This window comes from Dioscorea cayenensis, chromosome 12 (assembly GCF_009730915.1).
Source record: "Dioscorea cayenensis subsp. rotundata cultivar TDr96_F1 chromosome 12, TDr96_F1_v2_PseudoChromosome.rev07_lg8_w22 25.fasta, whole genome shotgun sequence".
In the NCBI taxonomy this organism is placed as follows: domain Eukaryota; kingdom Viridiplantae; phylum Streptophyta; class Magnoliopsida; order Dioscoreales; family Dioscoreaceae; genus Dioscorea; species Dioscorea cayenensis.
The window spans coordinates 15,154,923-15,178,595 of record NC_052482.1 but is presented as its reverse complement, the minus strand read 5'-3'; the positions used below and the strand labels follow the sequence as shown (position 1 = coordinate 15,178,595).

Below are 23,673 nucleotides of genomic sequence, written 5' to 3'. Positions count from 1 at the left end.
CATATATGATTTGTCACGTCAAATGGTTTCATAAAAACAAGGGCACTCATAGTTTTAGAATAGTTATCATTACTCATAAAGAAAAGACTATAATTATGCACTCAAAAAAAAATTAGATGTGTATTTTTTGGGTTTGTTTGTTTAATAATTTTATTGGATAGGGAAATATGGTCCCTACTATATAAGAGTAGTGAGCTTAATTTTATACTAATTTCTTAAATATTTAAATTATTTAACTATATAATTTTTTAAATTATTTTAACTATTTTACTCTTATAATTAATACTATGTGCGGATTGTATAAATTATAAACATTTAAGTTAATTCATTAAATTTTAAAACATATTTTATTCTTGTTTTAAAACTATGAAATATAAGTAATGTATGCACGCTATATATTCACAATTGCCATTTAAAAATTAAAACTTAATCTAATAAAATAGTAATTTTTAAAATTAAAAAATCAAAATAAAACAATATTAATTAATATGAATCAATCAAGGAATTTAAAATAAAAATGAATATATGATGAATGACTTATTAAAGTTGGTAGGTTGAATAGATGTTTACATTGAGAATTTTCCTTCGATGTTTTGAGCTAGTAATTTAGTATAAACATATTTGTATCAGATTAATAGCCATCCACTTTTGATAAAGGCAGTGAACCATGTAAACTGAAGTAATTGGACTTTTTAACTGATTAACCATTTTGGGCTTACATGTTAACCTTTTCAACTGATTGAGTTACTATGTTTTAATTTTTAATTTTTTATTAAAAATATTTTTTTTACAATACAAAATGAATATTGATGATAAAGAAGAACATTAGACATCATAATTAAAATTTAATAATTAAAACACTTGGATAGAGCTTAGTTCTAAAATTCATATAAAATGATTTTTGAAAAATTAGGACGAAAATAAATTATAATTTTATAAGAATTTTATATACATTTGAAAAAGATTACTTGAATTAGTAAAAATCTTAATTAATGTTATGAGAATATTACACTCTTTTGTCACATAAAAGTCTAAATTTTGAGAAATATCTCTAGATGAATAATTGATAATTTTGGTTCAAATAAATAACATTTATTTAATTAAAACAACGAATAATTTATTGAATAAATAATATTTAAATATGCCCCATGTCCCATGCCCCATGGCCCATGCGTTACTTTCCTATCCTTCCATGGACGACAACTCTTATCACTTCCTTCAAGACACCATATATACCCACCAGTTCTCTCCTTCCATGAACAACTCAAAGTGAAAGAGAGAACAAAAATTTAGACATTTAGATTTCATACAATACAAACACACATACATGGCTGAGATGGAGTTCACCACTGCTGAACTGGTGGAGGCCCATGCACAAGTTTGGAACCTCTCGTTCGGCTACTTGAAATCCATGTGTCTCAAGTGTTCACTGGAGCTCGGCATCGCTGATGTTCTCAAGAAACATGGAAGCCAATGGAGCTCTCCGAGCTGACCTCAGCTCTCTCAGTCCCTCCATCAAAGTTTGAACCTTTTGATCGCTTCATGACTACTCTAGTTCACCTAGAGTTGTTGCCAAAAAACAAGATGATTCAGGTGCCAAAAGTATATGCTTACACCGGCATCCCATCTCTTATTAAAAAGATGAAACCATGAGCATCACCCCTTTAATTACCTTTGCTCCTAGATCCTACCATGTGTGACTCTTCAAATGTCTTGGGGCCATGGTTCCAAGAGCCCCTTATAAGGGAATCCGTTTTGAGTTTTATTTCGGAAAAAGGATTTGGGATGTAGCCGAGCGAAGCCGCAGTTTAACAAGATGTTCAATGAAGGGATGGCTAGTGATTCAAAATTTGTTTGTAATGTTGTTATGACGAGCTGCAGAGATGTGTTCAAGGGTTTGAAGTCAGTGGTCGATGTTGGTGGTGGCACTGGAATTATGGCAAGAAGTATAGCTCATGCTTTCCCGAGGGATTAAGTGCACTGTGTTTGATCTCCCTCATAGGAGTTGATACCTTGGAAGATCAACAACCTGGTGTGGCGTATGTTGAGGTGACATGTTTGCATCTGTCCCTTATGCAAATGCTGTTTTTATTGAAGGTATTTGTGCATCATCTCTTTGGTTTTTGTTGACGCAAACGACTTGTTTTTTATTGAATCATGCATAAAAGTCAGGATTACAATTTAGCCCGCGCCCCTGTATGACCTATCTTATTTCAACCTGAAAATTGCGTTTGCTTTGGATTTAGGTCAGGAACTCGTGAGTCGCGTTGGTCCCTAATCCCTATCTCCGTAGTTATATATTTAATTAGATTTAAAATGGATGATGAAAAATTGATTAAAAGCTAGAATTATTTGGTCAATAATCTTGCATATTAAACCTAAGATTAACGGGATAACAAGATAAAAATAATTATTATTTTAACTTGGATCATAACTATATTGGGTTGCTAATCATGCAAGTAATGTTTGTTCTGATAACCGATAACTTCGCATACTCCCATAGATATTAGCGATATATAAATTGATAGAGAAACAATGATAACACTAAAAAGACGTTACTAGAACAAAAGATAAGTGCTTATGCATTCATTTTTGTCCAGTTAAATTTATTAAATTATTATTACTAATACATGTTTTAATTATGTTTTATTTTAGTGGATTTTGACATGGTGGAACAATGAAGAGTGTGTCAAAATATTGCAACGTTGCAAGGAAGCCATTCCACCTAGAGCAGATGGTGGGAAAGTTATTATAATTGATATGGTGATCGGGCCGTAACGAATCAAACATGTTTGTGCAGAAGAAACTCAACTACTTTGTATTTATTAGTGATGAGTCTCTGGTGGCGAAAGAAAAGAAATGAGCGTGAATGGCATAATATATTTCTATCTGCGCAGGGCTTCACAGTTATAAAATTACTCACTTTTTAGGGTATCCGATCAATTATTGAGTTATATCCTTAAAAGGGTGAGCTTATTTTTAAATATTTTACTAATAAATTTTAAATTTATATAAAGTATCTATCGAATGAACATGCTCTATTTGTTATTTTATGATATTTTAAATTAGAAATATGTAATATTTGCATTATATTAATGAATAAAGGAGATTTGTAATAGAAGAATGCCTATAGATTGGATGAGCATTTTTAATAGAATAAATATTATTTTATATATGAAAGATATATATATATATAGCATTAATTATATATAGTGCCAAATTTTTTGGTTTAGCGATACTGGTTTCATTGCAAAAGGCTTGGTTTACTTGAAGCACAATCTCTGTATTACCTGAATGAAGGTGTACATGTAAAACCTCAATGCTACCTGCATGCCATACTTTTGAATATTTGTGCTTATTGCATTTTTAAAAAATAAAGTAACTATATCTAATACTAAATCTGGTGATGCCATCAAAATGGAGTTAAAAAACCAAGATTAATCTAATTTTTTTTTTGTAATTATTAAAATATTTTATTTGTGGCTTAATTAATCTTATTTTTTTAAAAAAAAATTTATTATTGCTTTTTTTACTACCTTATAGGACCTTATATGTGGACGCATGCCGGTGTCAAGATACAGGCTATCTTTATTTTTTATATTTTCAGATACTTTGGATAGTATATATTTTTTTATTTTCATTATAATTATTTTATAAATATAGTTTTCTATGTATTATTTACTTTAATAAATTATTCATAGTTTTGATTAAATGAATGTTATTTATTTAAACTAAAAAAAAAATCAATTATTCAACCGAAGATATTTTCTCAAAATTTAGCCTTTTATATGACAAAGGAGTGTAACATTCTCATAACATTAAGTAAACTTTTTAATGAATTCATGTAATATTTTTCATATATATATCTATATATAAATCTTACAAAATTATAATTTCTTTTGATCCTAATTCTTTTTTAAAGATTATTCTAAAATCATTTTATATGAATGCTAGATCAAAATTTTATCCAAGTGTTTTAATTATTAACTTTTAACTATTATGTCTAATTTATTGGTTACTGTCAATATTCAGTTTATATAGTTAAAAATACTTTTAATAAATAATTAAAAATTAAGTGCTCCAACTGAGGTTATCTTTAATGAAACATGGCAATCATTTTAACAGCAATCTTGGAAAGTTGGTCCTGATGTTATAATTTTCAGTGTACTAGCAAGATGCTATGGCTCCAAGTATGAGTGGAAGGGAGGAGGTTCTCAATATAGCTTTTGGAAAACATAAATTGTTTCTTGATGATTGTATGCTATGAATTTGTGGAAGGAAAGAGGTTAAGTACTTGCTGTCTCACTTGCTATTGCAAGTCTAGCAGCAATTTGTATGTATGTTTTGGAAGTGCATAGTCAGATCAGAGAGGGCATGCTGATGAAGTGTAGTTCCTAGTCTATTGGCAATCCTAATAATCTTGTTTGGCTAGATAAACATTTTGTGTGTTTGTTTAGCTTGTCATTTTGACTGTTTTTAGTTACATGGGTGTGTTTTCTATGTAAAGTCCATATTTGATCAAATTTGTTATCCATTATATTAGCATTTTATCTATTATATAGTTTTGCATGCTCTTCAAGTCACCATTATTCAAGTCCATGTCTAACTAATTGACTGTTCATGCTTATCTTTCGTAGTCTAGAACTAGAAATGATGATATGCACCACTTTATTGACACAGAGTAGCTGTCAAACAGCACACTATAGACATTGTTACATGTTAACTGTCTCATTAAGTCCAAAAAATGCATATTTAGGTACTCTATTTTCTTTTCACCGTCTTTATATGGACGTAGTATATTACAATATCAATCATAAAATTTATTCTCATTTTGTACATGACAGGAGTGAATAGATAGGAACAGTCTTACTATAATTCTACTCAACCATATCTAAACACAAATCATCAATAATAAAAGTTATTATCATTTTTTATGTAAATATAACCTAATTATAAAAGAAATGGAGTTTGATTTGTTATTTGATATTTTTATTGGTTTTGTCATTTTTTATGTAAATATAACCCTAATTATGTCAAAAGGTCATTATGGATGATGGATCTAACTAATTAAAATAATATGATTTTAAAACTAGTAAGTTTACAATGTCTGCAATGCAAAACATGCAAAACTTGTATCAGCATATATTAAGGTTTATGTCTTGCCGTTGTTAGCGAATCCTGATTTATAGCTATTATAAGAATATAAAATTGATTTCATATATATGTCACTATGTTTCAACATATATGTTTGCTGTTAGTTGTACTTCAATAAATTCAATAGGTTTTTATTTGCAAGTTTAGTTAAATATATGTATATATATAACCGTTCAATTATATGAATGAATCTAACTACTAAGATATATGATTTCCAATAATAAATTTTCCAATTAGGAGTCGGACAGTCTTACAATGTGTGATGCAAGTCATAAAAAGAAGGTAGAATACCCAAATTAATCCCTATATTATCTGAAATGTGCCCCTTTAGTCCCTATGGTTTTATTTGCCCTTGTGAGGTCCTTTTATTATTTCAATAAGCAAAATCAAGTCCTGGCCGTAACGGACATTTGATTTTCCATCCACATGGGTTGACATGGCATTTATATATATATATATTATATTATTAAAATATTATTTTTAAAACTTAAAAAATCTGACCCGGATCCGAAACTTAAATAAAAATTAACTTTTAAATGAATTTTTATCAAAAGCTAATGACCACCATCCTCCTAGCCGCTCTCATCTTCGCCATGGCTGTCATCGTCTCAGTCGTGATGGTCGTCACTGCCGGCAATTTTTAAAAGTTAATTTTTCTTTCCACATAGGATGGGCCTTCCTTCACACCAAGGATCTCTCACCGCATCGCGTCATACGTCGACAATATACTCATGCCAAAATTTTATTTATAAATTTAAATTCTAATTTTTAGATACTAAGCTACCCTAGAAAATATAAAAGAAAGAAAAAGTTCATCAATATTGATACTTCCAAATTTTTAAGCTTTTGTTGTGCATTGAATCCCTATAGAGATCAATTCTAAGCTGATGTAGATTAACTCAAACGAAGTCTCATCAATTCATTTCATTGGAGAAAACAGAAAAAAAATAAAATATATAAACCAGAAATTGTGTTGTTTTATGTATTCAATAAAAATGAACAAAACATTCAAAAGTTTTCAACAAAAACAATGGCTTCGATTTTCACTTGACTAAGAAACAAAAATGATATATAAAAAGACTAATTATGATGAACAACACCATTGTAACATCACGTTTACAGTAGTACATGAACAAAAACATCATTCCAAACAAATAGCATGCTTCAAACTACATTGATGATACCAAAAATCATCTGATCATATTAAAACCCTTTTCATTGTCGTCTTGACCTCCTCCTTGCCTTCGAATCAAAAGCACAAAGAAGTTCAGAGCGGCGCACACGACCGCCGCGAGATTCCCCTTTCTGATCAACACCATGAACACAAATCCCGTGATATCCGCCCCTTCCTCGTCGTGCCGCCTCGATGGTAGAAAGCCGAAAAACCCTCTGTCAGAGGAACAAGGCGTAGATTGGGGGACGGATGGAAGGGTTCGAGCGCAATGAGGGAGAGATGGAAGCCTTAGTACGAGGATCGGATGGAGATGAGTGAGGTTCGGGGAAGGCGAGATGAGAGGAGGATGTAGGCGATGATGAGGAAGAGGGTGACCCTAGGGTCCTCTTAATGTTGTTTTTAAGTTTGGATCCACGCCCAAACGGACCCGGATCCGCTTCCTAAGTTTAAAAATTAATATTTTTAATAATATAATATATATATAAATGCCATAGTCAGCCCATGTGGATGTAAAATCAAATGTCCGTTACGGCCAGGACTTGATTTTGTTTATTGAAATAATAAAAGGACCTCACAAAGGCAAATAAAACCAGAGGGACTAAAGGGGCACATTTCGGATATCAGGGGATCAAATTAGGGTATTCTACCTAAAAAAAGAAAAGATGGTAGCTATGTAAAATGAAGAATTTAGAAAGAAATTAGTAAGTTCTTACCATATATCTTGTTTCTAAATTAGTAAGAATTTAGAAAGAATTTGTTTAAGTTGTATACTTCCATTTGAGGATTGCGTGGGCTATGCGCCTTCTGACTTTTTATTCTTTATGTATAACTTTTTGGATTTATTTGATTTTTGAGCGGTTGCTTTTATTCCAGCATTAATACTCATAATGTGGAGAGCATATATGTTTTTGAAGAACTTGCGTAGGTGTCTATTTTGGTGACTTGTAGGTTTTACTTGCTTATGATGCTATTCTTGTAAATAGGGGTGAGCGAAAAAATCCGGATCAGATGATCTGATTCAATATCGGAATTTTTGACCCAAAATTTTTGGGTACCCGATCCAAAAAATAGGGTTGGGTACCCGATACGAATTTTTTTTTTGGATGAAAACCGGGTTGGATCATGGTCGGGAGAAATTAAAAATTGGGTAACCGAATCCGGTCTGGTTTTTACTTTTTAGTATATTCTTATATATAGATACATAATAATTTTAAATTTTTTATGGTCTAAAAAGTAAAAAAAAAAAAATCCAAATCCCTCAGATCTAAACACTTTAAGAGTTATATATATATATATATATATATATAATAAATTTAAATTTTTACAACGACTAAAAGTAAAAAGCATATCCAAATTCCTAATTTAATAACTTAAAGAGTTATATACTTACATAGTTATATATATATGTAATAAATTTAAATTCTACATATATTAAAAGTGAAAAGAAATAAATCCCAAATCCATGCCTCCTAGTCCCTAACGGCCATCATACTGCCTCGTCTCGCTAGTCTCCATCAAAATCACTTCTCTCTCTAGCAACCAATGATCGTTATTAATGAGAAACTTGATGTTTTTAAATTTTTTTTAATGACTAAGATTGATAAAACTCTTTATTATTTTTGTTATGACTTATGTTGTGTGGAGAATAATATAAGAGTTTAATGATTTTTATAAGTTATAAGTTTTTCATATTTGTTTTTTTTTTGTATTGATGTTATATAAGCAAATCTAAAGAGTAGATAAAACTAAAATTCGGATCCGGATATCAGATATCCGATCCGGATGAACCAGTACTCGATTCACGGTACCCGGCTTAAATCGGGATGAATACTGAGTTAAGTTTTTGCCAATCCAAAAAACCGAATACCTGATCCAGTTTTAAAAACCGGATTGGGTACCCGGTTTTGCTCACCCCTACTTGTAGACATGCTTTTATTGTTGATAAGTATCTAAATGTACATATTTTTCTATATGTATTTTATACTCTTTTCATGTATTTTATTAGAATTGATGCCCGTTTTGTGCTTAATCGGTTGTTATTTGCTTTGTAGGGCATAAAGAAGCCATTGAGAATACGGGGACATGATTTGGGCAAAGAAAGGAGAAAAATTCAGGGTGTGTTCATCAGTAGCGTTTGGAAAAGCCCATCCAGTTATAGGGTTTTGCCTATCTTATATGGCCCATTATAACGGGTCAGCATAGAACCCGCATACCACCAGGTATGGCTAGGGATTTACTCTATTTGCTTTCATACAGCTCCCATACTATACCCATATGACCCGTATGAATATGGAGTATAAATGAAGATTTTTAGGGCTGAAAGAGAGATAACATGTACACTGGAGAAGAGAAGAAGATCTAGGAATGGCAACACGGTTTGAGGAAATTTCAAGGATCTTTGAGGCTCCAATACACGCAACATCAAAGGGGAAATCCACCATTTTGGAAGGAGAGGTATTCTTAGGACCCAGGCGGCCTTGAAAGAGAAAGCATCATTTGGCAACCTTTGGAGGGGAAACGTCATTCGGCCCGATCTACTTCATCTTCGATCATTATTCCACCTAGGGAGTGCCATTTATGACTTGTTTGTCTATTTTTAGCTTACATTGTTGTTGATACTTGTTTGATGGCACGCCAAGGCCACCGGATGTTGGTGAACCTTGGGGGGTTTATCATGTATCTTGGATACTTTTCTTCAATTTAGTGGATTGCTTTGATTTGTGATCCATTGTGCTTTCATGCTAGAATTAAATGTGGAGAAATCCGTAGTTTTAGAAGGGGTTGCTTGCGGCAACACACCAAGAGATCGGTGTTCATAACCCTCTGACTCTTAAGAGTAGATCTAGATGTGTTTACTCTTACTTGGGAGTTTCCTTGTTCTTAATACAATCATAGAAGAGTTGATCTAGAAGAGATTCCGATTAACACTAGTATGGCCGGGATTAGGGTTCAATAGCCAAGAGATTGGGGTTGATCTAATTTAGAAATCTCTCGTCGAAAACCAACTTTGCATGTTTTGACATTTATTCATGTATCATGATGACCCCCTAAGGGGAATCTACTTCCGCTGGCCCTTTCATCTCATTGTTGTGTTTGTTGTCATTTTCCTTAGCCCTCACTTCATGTTTTCCATTTATTTATTTTTCTTTAGATAGTCAAGCAAAAATTCCCATCAATTGAGAGTTAGGTTAGGAGTAGGTAGCGAAGGTGTAATAGTAGATCCTTGACCCCGAGGAATACGATCCTCATGTTCACATGAGGTATTACTTGCCAGCCCCGTACACTTGTGGGATTCACACCAATTGTATATCAATTATTGTAGTTTGTGTAGGTTCTCATGTTTGTTTGAAAACTAATATTCAATTCTCTGGTCAAACTTCTGATAATGTTAGTGGAAGTAATTGTTATTGGCAGTAGTATATCAAGGCACATCAATTTTCATCTTTCTAATGCATCAAGATTTTGAAGTTTCCATTGCAATGATATGGCAATCTGAAAATAGGAATCTCTATTCTTCATATCTACCACTATAAAACCTAAACATTCATGTCTAGCACGTCTTTTATCAATTTTTAGTGTATGTTGTTGATCCATAGGTAAAATAAACTTTATATCTATTATTTTTGTTCCTTTCATCTTCTTTAAGCAAACCTTTGCCATTAATTATTATTTGTGTTGTGTGCATAACAAAATTGGGATTACTTTATGGTTGCATGATTGGATTTAAGTTTGACCTTTAATTGTTTTGCTTGAAAATGAAAGTCCTACACATAACTAAGATCACCATTATTCTTTCAGGGCCTCTTGAATGATGTTACAATTGGTGCTATGGCATTTGGTTTTATTCAAGCTGTGATAAGTGAACTTGGATTGGCCAAACCTAGATCATAAGAACCTGCACAAATAATGATAGATATCCTTTTCTTGTATGTCATCAAAGATGGCAAAGAACTTTGATAAATTATTGTTTGTGGGATGGCATGTTTTTTTTCCTTTAGAAACACACGAGGAATGCAAAAATAACTATCAATGTTTTATGCACCTTAAATCTTTGCATATTAAGAATTTCATATATCAATATTTAATAGTTTTTAGTATCTAAATAGCTTCTTATGAGCATATTTTCTATTCTTCTCACTTCTAGAAAAAAAATATTTAAAATTTTGCATGCTATGAATTTTATATTTTATCATTTAATAGTTATTTATTTGACTCTAATTACAATAGTTCTTTTATTTAAAAAGTGTTTATTTACCTTTGTAGGAGAACTCATAGTCAAGGATGATGAAGCTTAAAAGATTAAGAGGCTACAAGACACTCTATACTTTTGTGTAACTCAGTAAAAACATACATTGTAATCAATGTAGATAAAATGGTGTGATATCTTTTACTTTGTGTAATTAAGCAAAATACATTGTGTTGCAAGAAATTGAATTTTAGAATACTTATCATTGTGTTGCAAGATTTGACTTGTAGATTTTGTGGTTCAAAAAGATTTTTGTTTATAATTATCCGAGAATATATTATATTCAAAGCTAATAAACAAGTTTTAGGGGTGGTCATAATTGCTTCTAAAAAGTAACATGTTTAGTTTTTGAGGCGTTTATAACCGCCTCTAAAATTATAGTGAGGATTTTAAAAAATAATTAGTTTTTGAGGCAGTTATAAATGCCTCTAAAACTAAAGTGAGGGTTTTAAAAAATATTAGTATTTGAGGCGGTTTTAACTGCCTCCAAAAGTATGAAGAGTAGTTTAATAACTATTAGCTTTGGAGACGGTTATAACCACCTCTACGATATACAATTTTTAGAGCCATGTAAAATTTTAAAGACGGATAAAAATATGAAGAGAGTTTAAAAATTATTAGTTTTGGAGACTGTTTTAATCACCTCTAAAACTAGTTGAAGCTATGGAGGCGGTTAAATTACCTCTATAGGGTTTGAAAACCGCCTTTAAAACCTTTTTCGAGTGTAGTGTAAACACATGGTTGGACTTAAAAAAAGAATAAATCAGTAAGATAATTTACACATACCTTGTTTTAAATGCATGAATAGTATTCAAACAACCATAATATTGCAGATAAAACATCTCCAAGTCTTTATATAATCACAAGTAGGTGAATATATTACAGAAGAACACTAGAAAATATTTTCTAGTGCATACTTAGCTGTGCCCTGTCACCTTAACATACTCACTAATCAAAATGGTTAATCCTAATGGAAAATTGAAATTCAACCAAAAAAAAAATTAAAGAAAAAGTCAATAACTTTGGTGGCCATCCAATTGTGTTTGGAAGGCACTAAATTTTTTTCCCATGATTAATTGCCCATCAAGTTGTTTCAATCTTCAGCTCTTATACAAAAAAATATAAATTTAGCAACTTCAATTAACCTATTCATTTTAAACATGAAAGTCACTCCGATATAGATAATCAAAGCTATAAGTACGTGTATAACAACACTAGACAACTCTTTCGAACAACGACTATGTTAATTTAATTAAAATTTGAAATATATTTTATATTTAATTCAAAACTATGAAAAAATAAGTCATATACACACACACTATATATTCCACGCTTATATTTTCAAATTAAAACTCAATCTAATAAAACAGAGTAATATTTTAAATTTTACTACTAACAAAAAGCGCTATTTGTGAAGACGTGCTGACATATGTGTTCAGGATCACATTCAACATATTCTGTGACACAATGAAATGATAGCACATTTTCGAATGTCATAAAATATTTACGACACTTTTGAAGTCCGTGTCGCAAAATTTGTGACACAAAATATATTTAATGTAGCTTATCCAATAATCAAATTTTATTGATTTTATGTTTAATGTATTTTAAATATATATAGAATGATAATCTATTGTGCAATATTTGCTTGACTAGGATAAAAATAGTGGGTTTTGTTATTTGAATTTGTTTTAATGCGAAGATTTTTTATCTACTAACCTTGTTTTATTTGATTAAATGTAAACAAAAACATTAAAATTAAAATTATATTAATGTTTGTTAATGATGCATTGTTATTAAAATTAATATTTTAAAATTAAATAACTATTTATTATATTTATAATAATAGTAGTATTATAATAATAATAATAATTATTATATCATTATATTTTGCTTACCTCTAATGTCTCAAATAATTTATCTTTTCATTACAAAATTCAAAATAGTTTTCATATTCAAAGAACTAGCGATATTAAAATGTTTAATTAAATTTAGTTTCCATTTCTCAAATAAGTAATGCGTCTTTAAATAAAAAAAAAGTAAAACAATTAAAATAATACATGAATGATAATTCATGCAGCAAACACATGGCATCTTAAATGCATAATCCAAAAAATTATGCATAAATTATTTTCTTAAATTCATGAAATCTATATAAATATTAATTAATTTTGTTAATTATCACTAATATCTCAAAATGATTTATTATATTTTAAAATATAATTTTATATAGAACATAAATCGATTAATGCAACACTCATAACTCAAATCATCACAAATTTACTAAATACACTAAATGAAACCCTAAAAGCAAATACAAGAGAGAGAGGGGAAGAGAGAGAGAGATATACCAACTTAAAAGGTTTTGGAGGCTCTAATACCAAATAATCATGCATAATTTGTCAATAAATTTAAAAACTTGTGAAGGAAGTGAGGAAGAGTAAAGGTTAAGGGCTGAAAATGAGGTTTTTATGGAGGGCTTCTCTTGCATTTACCCACAAACCAAAACCTACCTTTTTTGGATGGGAGAAATATATTTTTTTATTATTAAAATTTGCGACATACTTTTGCATGTATAATTGATTGTTGTAAATAATGTGTCACAATTTTGTCCCCAAAATCAATTTCATGTAGCCCCAAATTTTGTGACAACCGCTTAGGACGCTAACAAATCGTTGCAAATAATAGTGTCGCAATTTGTGGCTACAAACCAATTGCATGCTTTGGTGCCAACGTTAGCAAATGACGCCTAATAGATTGAGCAAATAATGTGTCGCATTTGTGTCACAAACCATTACATGGTAGGTGCAAGAACTTTTACGACAAAATTTGCTACATTCTTGGATGGTCATTTTGCCAGTAATTTGGTTATATCTCTGATGCGTTTTTGGTTTTTTGTCACAAATGGTTGCAATTTGGGTCACAAATCTGTGACACATTTATGTGTCGCAATTATATGTGTCGCAAATAGCATTTTTTCTTGTAGTGTTGATTATCAACCATTGAATTAAACTTTGAAAATTTAAAATTTAAATCTAACATAACACATGACATACTGTTTGCCTCATATTCTTGTAACTATATAATCCACTAGTTCAATGCAATATAATATGTTCTGCCCCATTTCTTTTTATGGTATGAGAGTTACATGGTCCTGTAATACTTTCTACTTCTCTAATAAATGCTTAATTGTGCATATTTTTCTACTACAAACCAATGCACATAGCTTGTCTTTTTTCAACAAATTTTGGTTTAATTGCTATTTAGTTTACTTTTTTTTAATGTAATCATAAGGTAGGAGCAAAAAGGAAAAGAAAAGAAAAAGCAAATTAAACCTTTATCTATTCCTTGGACCATGAGTCTTGAGACTATTTGCATTTGATTTTCTTCTATTATTTTGAATTTAAGTTTTCTTGAGAATCTCCTAGGTTGCTTCATGTTTGTAAGTACTAGTGCAAACCCCAATTGTATATTAGGTTAACATGATTAAGATTAAGAAATTGATTATGTTAGGTCACATATAGGAGGTAGAGGTTGAGTGCACAACTAGAGATAGGGTGTATGGGGTTGAACTCTCCGGATTAGGGTTAAAACTAATAGAGGGATCCAAAGAGCTCTTTAATGCAATCATAGGGAAATCGATATTGTTGTACGGGATTAGGGTTTGATCACTTGAACTAAATAAAAAGGTTAGACTAGTTTACTACCTATATGACTTGTGCACTTGTGATGTAATAAGCAAATGGTGTACCAAAGAGAAATCAACGTAGCCACATAATGAACAATCTAAGGGGAAATAAAAGAATGATAAGCCAAAGCTAATTCCAAAATTCAAGCCCTGAATTTCTTACCCAACTAGAATGAAGAAAAATCAAATGGATGAACAATTGAAGAAATTTCTCAAGTTGTTCAAGCTGTTGCACATGACTTGAACTCTTGTTTAAGGACTATCTCAAATACCAAAGTATGGAAAATTATTGAAGGAATTTCTCACCAACAAAAGGAAGCTTGAAAAGTTGTTGTCCATGAAAATTGAGCAAAAAGTATTCGGCCATCCTCTCAAAAAGTGAAAGATCCATGGAGTTTTACTATTCCTTACATAGCTGATAATTTAGCAGATGAGAAAGCCATAACTGATCTAGGCACTAAGCATTAATGATAAGTGCTTGATGATTCATTATTTTGATAGTATTTTTCAAAGCATTTCGCTTGATCCTTGAGTATTTTGCTAAGCTTCTGTGCTTAGTCTTGATATTTTTCATGTCTGGGTTCTTTTATAAGTGTTAGAACAAAAGAAACAAGCCCAAGGAATACGACTATGTTTTTTAACATGACTTCTTATAAGCTAATTTTGAACTTAATAGAAACATATCTAGAAAACAAGCTGGAATTATTTCTTATGGAATTGTGTTCCTTAGGAGTACATTAGTATTTGATTTTGTAGAACCATGGCCGTGTTTTTGTTCAAATATGTTATTTCAATAATCTCAGCCACTTAACACGCCCATTAAACACCCTTGTGTTTAGTAGTTATGGTTAGTTGCACAAAGACCCTTTAAATAAATGTTAAGAGATAAAACACGGACTTTTTTGGCAGGAGATTGAAGAAAAAACTTCTTGGAGACAAATTCAGAGATCTCTCACCACTCTATTAGAGCATTCTTTAGAGGATTTGATCCTTAATCTAATGAGAAGAGAAGGTAGAGGGAAGAATTGACATATTAGATCAAGCTTTCAAGGAGACTAAGTCACCAAATTATTTCAACATTAAAGATTCAAGGGAGTTTCTTTAGAACTTTTTTTTTTCTTGTATCTCTGCTAAATTTTGTATGTCATTCATGAGTGGATAGACATCTTCTTGGTTCTTGGACTTGATGAACATTGGTTGTAATTTGATTTTGTACTTTCTTTATATTGATCTAATTTCAATTGATATTGAGATTCGATTGTGGCAATTCTTGGTCCGTGAATTTAATTAGCGAGAGCCTAAATTTGTGGCAAGAATTTAGTTAGCGAAAACCCAAACCTATGACTGATCAGACACTTAGTCAGCAAGGCCCCGAGTATATGAGCGATCTTCCACAATTAAAAGAATTTGAACTTATTTCTCAAACCTAAATTGATAAGAACTCTCCAAATTAGGGTAACCTAAGAATGAGGATCATGAAACCTAATGCATTCACAGAGGGGAATGTACGAAATGCCTAATCCACCATGTTTAGGAGCTAGTTACTTAAGAGATAAGTGCTAGTTTATGCAAGGAACCTCCATGGTCCAATAATAAAGAATACTTAGACTCAAGTATCTCATAATTAGAATTCTTTCACACTTAACAACCAAAGGAATTCTTGTTCTGAGCACCATTCTCATAAAAATAATATTTTTAAATACTTGTTTGTGATTTCGAAAGCAAATTCATAGCTTTTTGTTTGTTTTCTTGTTTGAAATCTGAATTCTACTTTGTTCAACTAGATAATATGATAGGAAAAGAGCTAGTAGCTAATACTCATTTTCCCCTAAGGAATCAACTTTGCTTTTTAGGATGCTATTATTATTTGATCAATACATGCACATGCGTCTTTAAGCTCGCTCACATAGTTCATTAAATAATGGAATGTCTTACAAGATTTTTAGGAAATTAGATCTAGGGGAACCTAAGCGGATTAGGATGGCCTTGTAATTAGCGGATGGTCAATTAGGCATCATAGGGGAGCCATGGATAACATCTTGGTAAAGGTTAATAAATTCATATTCCTGGTAGATTTTGTCATTCTTGATATAGATGACGATGTCAAGATACCTCATTTTGAGTAAACCAGTCTTGGCCACCTAGCTACCACAGTGTTGATTGATGTTAGTGATGGTAGGCTATACTCCGGCTTGTATATTTGATTTTATTTTGATTGTGATTCAATTGTGTGTTTTAATGCCATGATTTTCATATAGTTGCAAGAACCCGATTTCATGCTTGATGCATATGTAGGTGATAGAGAAATTGCTATGCATAGATCTACCACAATTGAAGGGGTTTGGACATAGACCTAAGGGTAGAAGGTTAAGTGCCTGAATTAGCCCAGTTAAGATTACGCTACTTCTAGACTTCATCAAGTGTTTATACAATCATATTGCGCCAAGATAGGGAAGAGATCCTATCCATTGGTTCGGTAGAGGATTAGTCAATAGTCACCTTTAGAAATGGATTAATATGATTTAGAAAGAGGGGTTTAATCCATTTTATGAGGTTCATGGAGTATTCAAGGAATCATATTGAGTATAGGTAGGGAAGAGATTCCAACCTTGCTTGATAGGGGATTATTTGTTCATCGCCTTGAGAAAGGGGTGGACATGATTTATGAATAGTTGTGATCTAACTAACTCAACGATAGTTCAATATCCGTGTCTAAATCTTTATAAATCATCCTAGGGAGATTTATTATCCGGATACCTCTTTTTATGCTTGATAGTGTCTTTGACAATTTATCTTGTTTACTTTAGCTTTTAATTTAATTTTAGTTTTATTCATCAACCTTGATTTTAATTAGCTATATTTAGTAGTAGTACTTCTTGTCCTCGTGGAATCTACTACCTTGCATTTATAACACTTTATCACTTGATGCAATCTGTGCATTTGGGAAAATCATGCATCATTCTCTTAGGTCAACGCTACTGACCTTTACCTTTCTCCACTAGCAACATCACCAATTTTGTTAACCTAAAACTGACGTCCAACTAATTTTTCCGCTAGAAGACTTAGATCATTAGCTTGATCAAGTCTCAAGATATGCTTAGTTTTCTTGATGGTACGTTACTTATGCCATCTAGAACTATGTTATCTTCTAGTGACTCCACAGATGATGCTTTAGAGGATCTTATGTTTGCTACATGGAGGAGGTCATATAGATTTGACTGTGGTTAAATGATTAGTACATTTTCTGAAGAGACTTTGGAGCTTGTAGTCGATCAGATTCGATACAGCTACTGACATATGGAACACTTTGATGGATGTGTATTCTGGCCGTACTAAAACATTGTAAAAAGAAAGAGAACAAAACTAGAGAGGTAGGGTCTACCCAACATAAATCAAAGATTTTTCATGTTTCAATCGAACAATATGGTTGGGTATTTTTTTACTAAGTTATTTGGTTTACTTCATGATTTCTAATGAATATTTGTATTGTAGTAAATAAGTAGAATAGTTGTAACAAGAAAGGATTTATAAAAGAAGAAGAAAGAGACAATGTTAATCGGAACAATTAATCTGAGATGAATTTTAAGGAATTATTTAGTTCAATGGAAGAAAATATAATGGTAAGAAGGTAAAAATAGAAAAATGTTATTTCACCAACAATAGCATAGCCCAACTAAGTTAAGGCATGGGAATCTTGCATCGGTGCTCAGTTGTTGAAATCCTGACTTATGCATAAATAGTGGTTAGTTCACTTTGTAAAAAAAGCCAAAAGGTTCATAGCTTAGTGACATTAGCCTCATAAGATATTGATACGTGGACTTGAAAGCCCCGAGTTCAAGTCCTACTGGATGTAGTGGTAGTAACGGTCTCTGTCTGTGGGTGCAAGCTTGTAGCCCAAACCCCCCATTACTAGGTGAGGTTGCATAGGTTAGACGATCAAATTCTTGTTTCGTGCGCATGGCCCTGGGTGTTTATACACTTGTTGCATTTGTAAAGAAAAAGAAAAAGAAATTGTTATATTTCAACCCTAATGAGAATTTTTCATAATTAACAATTAAGAGGGAATTTAATTTTGGGTTTAGAAGAGAAGTTGGCACTACAAAAATTATACTTTTTAATGATAACCAAAAGTTGTTACTAAAAGTAGTAATTTTTGTCACTATTATTAATAGTGGCTAATTTTTGAGGTCGTCACCTCTTGTCACAAGTACCTCCATAGCAAGTACAATAATTACCACTTTAGAAATCTGGCCACAGTTACACTAAAAATTGTGACCAAATTATTGTCACTAATAACTTCAATATTGGTGATAAAACTATGTAGTGAAAAATACTCAAAATTTTGTGGCTAAACATTGTTTTTACTAAAAACATTGGTATTTATGATCAAATTATATTGTCACAAAACGTTACTATTTATGATAATTTTGTTGACACAAAAAATATGAAACAATGACGAATAAAGTGGTCACAATAGTTCATTTATTGTGACACCATTGTTGACACTAAAATGATTTAAAATAGTAGTGTTTATTATTATTACATTAATTTTGTCACTAATATACTAATTGTTGGTATGAATATAATTATTAGTGATAAATATAAAGTAATATCTTCAATAATTTTTGTCACAAAAATAAATTTTTTTAGTAGAAAAATAGTGTCACACAAGCAAATAAAAGTATTTAATATTTTATAAAATAAGATAAATATCACTAAAAATACAAAATTCTTATTTTCAATATATAAAATTAGAAATTTAAATATCCAAACTACAATTATAAAATTATGTTAAATTAATCTCTAATTTAAATTTGGAGATGAAGTACTCTGGATATGCATTTAAATCTTCCTTTTTGCTTTTCAACCTCAGCTTCCGCTATAATTTGGCTCTTCTTTTGGACTTAAATGTTATTCCCTCTTCTTAATGCTTATTCTGTATATTTAGAAAAAAAATAAAATCTAATAAAATAATTTTAAAATTTTCAAAAATTCTAATTTAATTACAACTTTCATACCATTCTTTGTTCTCAATTGAGAAGAGACAAGTTTCATGTTACATTTGGTTTTTGTTGTCTTCATTAGATAAAAGATTCATTAAAAAAATCACACAATCAAAATGTAAATAACACATAATTGATATAAACCTAAGATTCAAAGTACCAAAAAGGAAAACACTAACAAATAACCATTATTGAAAAAAAAAATCCAATACGAACCTAAGATTCAAACTACTGAAAAAGAAAACCCTACAAATAACCATTATTGAAAAAATCCAATAAACCTAACTTTGAAGATGAAAAAGATAAAGCAAACAACAATTATTTCTTATCCATTGCATAAAACTAAGCAAAAGAATTTAAGAAAAGGAAAAGAAGCAAATTTTCTGACCATCAATAATATGCATCTCTACATATTGAGCACTTTGGTTCTTTGAATCAAATAAAGCAAAAACCATTGCCACCGATCTCTGTAGGTGCATAAGTGCTCAAGGCTTCACCATATATGTTTATTCCTTTTATGTATTACATTCATTGAGGATATATATCTTTTAAAAATTTCATATTTTATAAAAAAATTATATTATCCAGATTTTGTTTTGTGAAATTTGGTAAATATATATTTAATTTAAATTTAAATTTTTAAAAGTTTTTCTCCAATACTATAAATCCTAGTTAGATCTAAATTAAAGGTTTCTTTTCTAAGCCTTATAATATAAATTTTGAGTATTGGATAAATTATAATTTTAAAAACCTTTTAAATTTTATCTATAATTACTGAAAACACCTAATAAATTTTAAAAAAAATCTATAAATTAATCTTGAGATTGGGTAGGAAAATAGAATTTTTAATATTTTATTAATAAGATATTTTTACAACCACATATACTAATTTATAAAAGACTATATATATTTATTTATATTTTGATGACGATATTCAGTAGACACTACATGTTGAATTTTTTTTGTATCCTAAATTCTTGACACAACAGATAAGATACATAATTATGATAAATACAAAGTTCTCATAATTGAAATTGTAATAGTGATAAAATAATTAGACATCACAACTAATCCAAATTATAGTGGCAATTAACTTTTTTATTAGTAAAAATCCAATAACATGGTTAGAAAATTTAATGTTTGCTACAATATTTAGTAGGCACTAAATGGTTAAATTTTTTGTGACAAAACTATTGTAACAAAGAATTGATGTTGAGTGATGGAAAAGACTTGCGCCACAATAAATGAAAAATTATAGTGACGACAATATATCTTGTCACAATTAGCCAAACAACTTAATTGTAACATATACTACATTATCACAATTATCATTGTAATAGTAACAAAAACATAAGTTATCACAATATTTAATCTAAATAACAGTGTTGGTTAACAATTTTGACACAAAAAACCTAATATTTGTGGTCAAATAATAGGGAGAGAGAGAACTTTCCCTTTATTGAAGAATGCAAGTATTTGTAGTATTTAAAGATAATATTAAATGAAAAATGACTTATTAAAATCACAAAGAAAATTGCAAAATAAAAAAAAAACTAAAGTTCATTTTTCAAAATTAATCATTCATTCATGCTTCATCTTTGGGAGCAGAAATTTTGGAAACACCAATAACGAAAAATCTACACTACACTTTAGTTGTTAGCTAATTCATCATTTTTTTTATTTCATTATTAAAGCTTAGAGAACCAATTATTGAAAAGCATTTATTTTTTCTAATAATGATCAGGTTGATGGAAGAAATTTACTGCAAATGATTCTTCAATAAATAATAAATGAAAATCAACAAATTTATAAGCTTTTTTAATAAAAAAATATTTTTCTTGAAAAAAATAGTTTTAAGTAAACCATTATAATTATGGGTAAATTACATTTTAGTCACTAAAACTTTTAAAAATATCCAATAAGTCCTTCTGACATGAATGTAAACCAACCAGACCTTCCTTTTTGACTGGTGATCTTTCTAGTCCCTTTTGTTAGATTGCACCTTTAGAATTTTTTGAAATGCCGGCATTGTCCTTTGTGTTTTGAGGCGGGAAATTTGGCTCTCGGTAATGTCAAAGGAAAGGCTTGTACAAATATGGTATGATGGTGGTCGTATCATCCCTTTCTTTTGCTTGAGAAGCTTTTCTTCTTCAATCTTCTTGTTCTTGTCGTCTTCTTATTTTTTGTTGTTATTCTTTGGTAATAGATATGATGCTGGGTTTCTTCTTTCTTCTTCCTTGAGAAGCTTCTTCTTCATTCTTCTTATTCGAGAAGCTTGCTTGAGGTGTGGTTAGGTGTTCCCTTCATGGTCTTTTTAATGATACGGTACTACTCTTCTTCTTTCTTCTTTGTTGAGAAGCTTATCTTCTTCATTTTTCTAGTTGGAGGAACTTAGTTGAGTTATGGTTAGGTGTTATTTTTGTGGTCTTTTTATCTACTTCTCCATTTTGGTTGTTACCTTGTTCTGAAGCATAGCAAATGTAGTTTGGTGAGAGCAGTGAAGGTCAACATATGCTTTATCTTCATGTTTTATTTCAGCTGATTAGATGCTTGAAGGTTATTTGATTTTCTCAATTGTAGGTCTTGAATGGATTCATTTTGTGGGATCATGAGGTATAACCATGATAGATTCATTATATACTTTACCATGTTTACTTGATCAAAGTCTAACTTAGCCGAAATATGCGCACGTTGTGCTTTACAGGTCACATTTGTTTTTGAGCTTAACTGTAGAAACGTGGGAAACTCTACTCAAATCTTCAAGAATGCTTACTGAGCAACTTACGCTTATAAGCATGGCCATAATGCCCCAATAGAGAGCTTTACGGGCTTCTTTACGCTTATAAGCCACCGCGCAAAAGGTTTCTAGAGCATATTACGTGTGCATTTACGACCCGATGAAATCTCGAAGAGCATAGTTCTAAGGTTCTATCACGGGTGACTAACGCCCATAAATAAGGCCATAAGGGTTGTCCAAAGCATTTTACGGGCATACTAGAACCCCTTTATGGCCCATAACCTCCATGGGATATGACCTAGGTTCCCTTACAAGCTCCCTCACGCTGTAAGCTGAGACCGTAAGAGCCAATAAAAAGAACTTTTATGGTCTACACGTGGGACGAGGGCTCCTATGGTCGTAACCTAGGTTATAAAGTAGATGTACCCTTACGGACAGGTTTATGGATTTAAGCCCCTGTAATTGCTCATTGAGAGAGACTTACAGTTGCGGATTACAACCATAAGCACCTAGGGTTTTAGAGCCGCCGGCGACCTTTGATCTTCATTTGAATTAATTTTTTAGCAAATCTTGGTCTTTGGTGCTTCATTCTCCTCTCATTCACTTCCCCTCATCTTTCTCTCTTGCTTGTGAGTGTTTTTGAACCAATTTGGACTATGTTTCAAGCTTTCTACTGGTCGGATTTCTCATTTACCTCTTTTTCTCAAAGGTAACATTCATTTTTGTGATTTTTGAGTTGAATGATTAATATAGTGCATGAAAATGAATGTATGGATGTTTAGAAATGGTTAAATGTTGTTTTTTATGCGAATTTTGTAAAATTTTGAACTCTAATGTACAGGAGGGATCCTTATGGCTTGAGCTTGTGGCTTACGACCGTTATGCTCATCGTAAAGGTGACTTTCCCCGATTCTTACAGCTATAAGCTTGCTTGTTAGCAGGCGGTAAGCACTCCTGGTTTAGGAAAATTTTTAATTTTTGTGTTCTAAACATCTTATTCTTCTTTTGCAGGATGACTAAAACGAAGAAGATTGCTTTTAGGCCAGCCTAGAAGGGACAGACTGATATTTCCACTTCGGTTCTGCCCCCGAGGAGGAGACAATAACTCCGCCAGTCCCTTTGGCCCCCACTTTTTTTTGAGGTTTGCTTCTGAGAGCAATTTTCCCGCTTGTAGATGAAGTAGTTTGGTTAGTCTCGCACAGTGGATTTACCTATCCTTATGTAGTTGGGGCTCGAGGAGGAGGTGAGAGGGATGCTCCAGACTAGTGGATGGAGTCGAGCCTTTTCCTATAAGAAGTAGGTTTTTTGTGACACCACATTAGAGGTCCTCAGCACAGTTGTGTTGGACCGAGCATTGGTCCGCTTGGATCTTATGGGCTCCATCCGATTTTAGCTATTCGGGGCGTAGAGGACCATGACCTATATGGAGTTTGCTCTGTTGTCGGCCTATATGACATAGACTTCACTTGTACCCCATACTACGAGTAACTCCTTATCGACTTCCCACTTGGAGTTACACCACAGGGAGCGTGGCTCTGTCTTAGCAGTGGTCGGAGCTATGAGCCGGATCTCACAAAGGCCTCATTCTTGTCAATACTGGTTCACAGGTACGTATATGTTATCATTGCTTGTTCATTTGCAGGTGTAGAGGACAACACAAGACTGGTGGGA

The 23,673-nt window shown here is 31.5% G+C and overlaps 1 protein-coding gene across 1 annotated transcript; it reads left to right on the top strand.

Annotated features, from left to right (window-relative positions):
- The first annotated feature begins 1,222 nt into the window (after positions 1–1,222).
- On the top strand, positions 1,223–23,018 carry LOC120273198. The gene is made up of 5 exons (XM_039279831.1): positions 1,223–1,450; positions 1,882–2,097; positions 2,656–2,763; positions 22,844–22,898; positions 23,014–23,018. The coding sequence occupies exons 1-5, from the start codon at positions 1,328–1,330 to the stop codon at positions 23,016–23,018; spliced, it is 507 nt and encodes a 168-aa protein (XP_039135765.1). The 5' UTR covers positions 1,223–1,327.
- Positions 23,019–23,673: the final 655 nt, after the last annotated feature.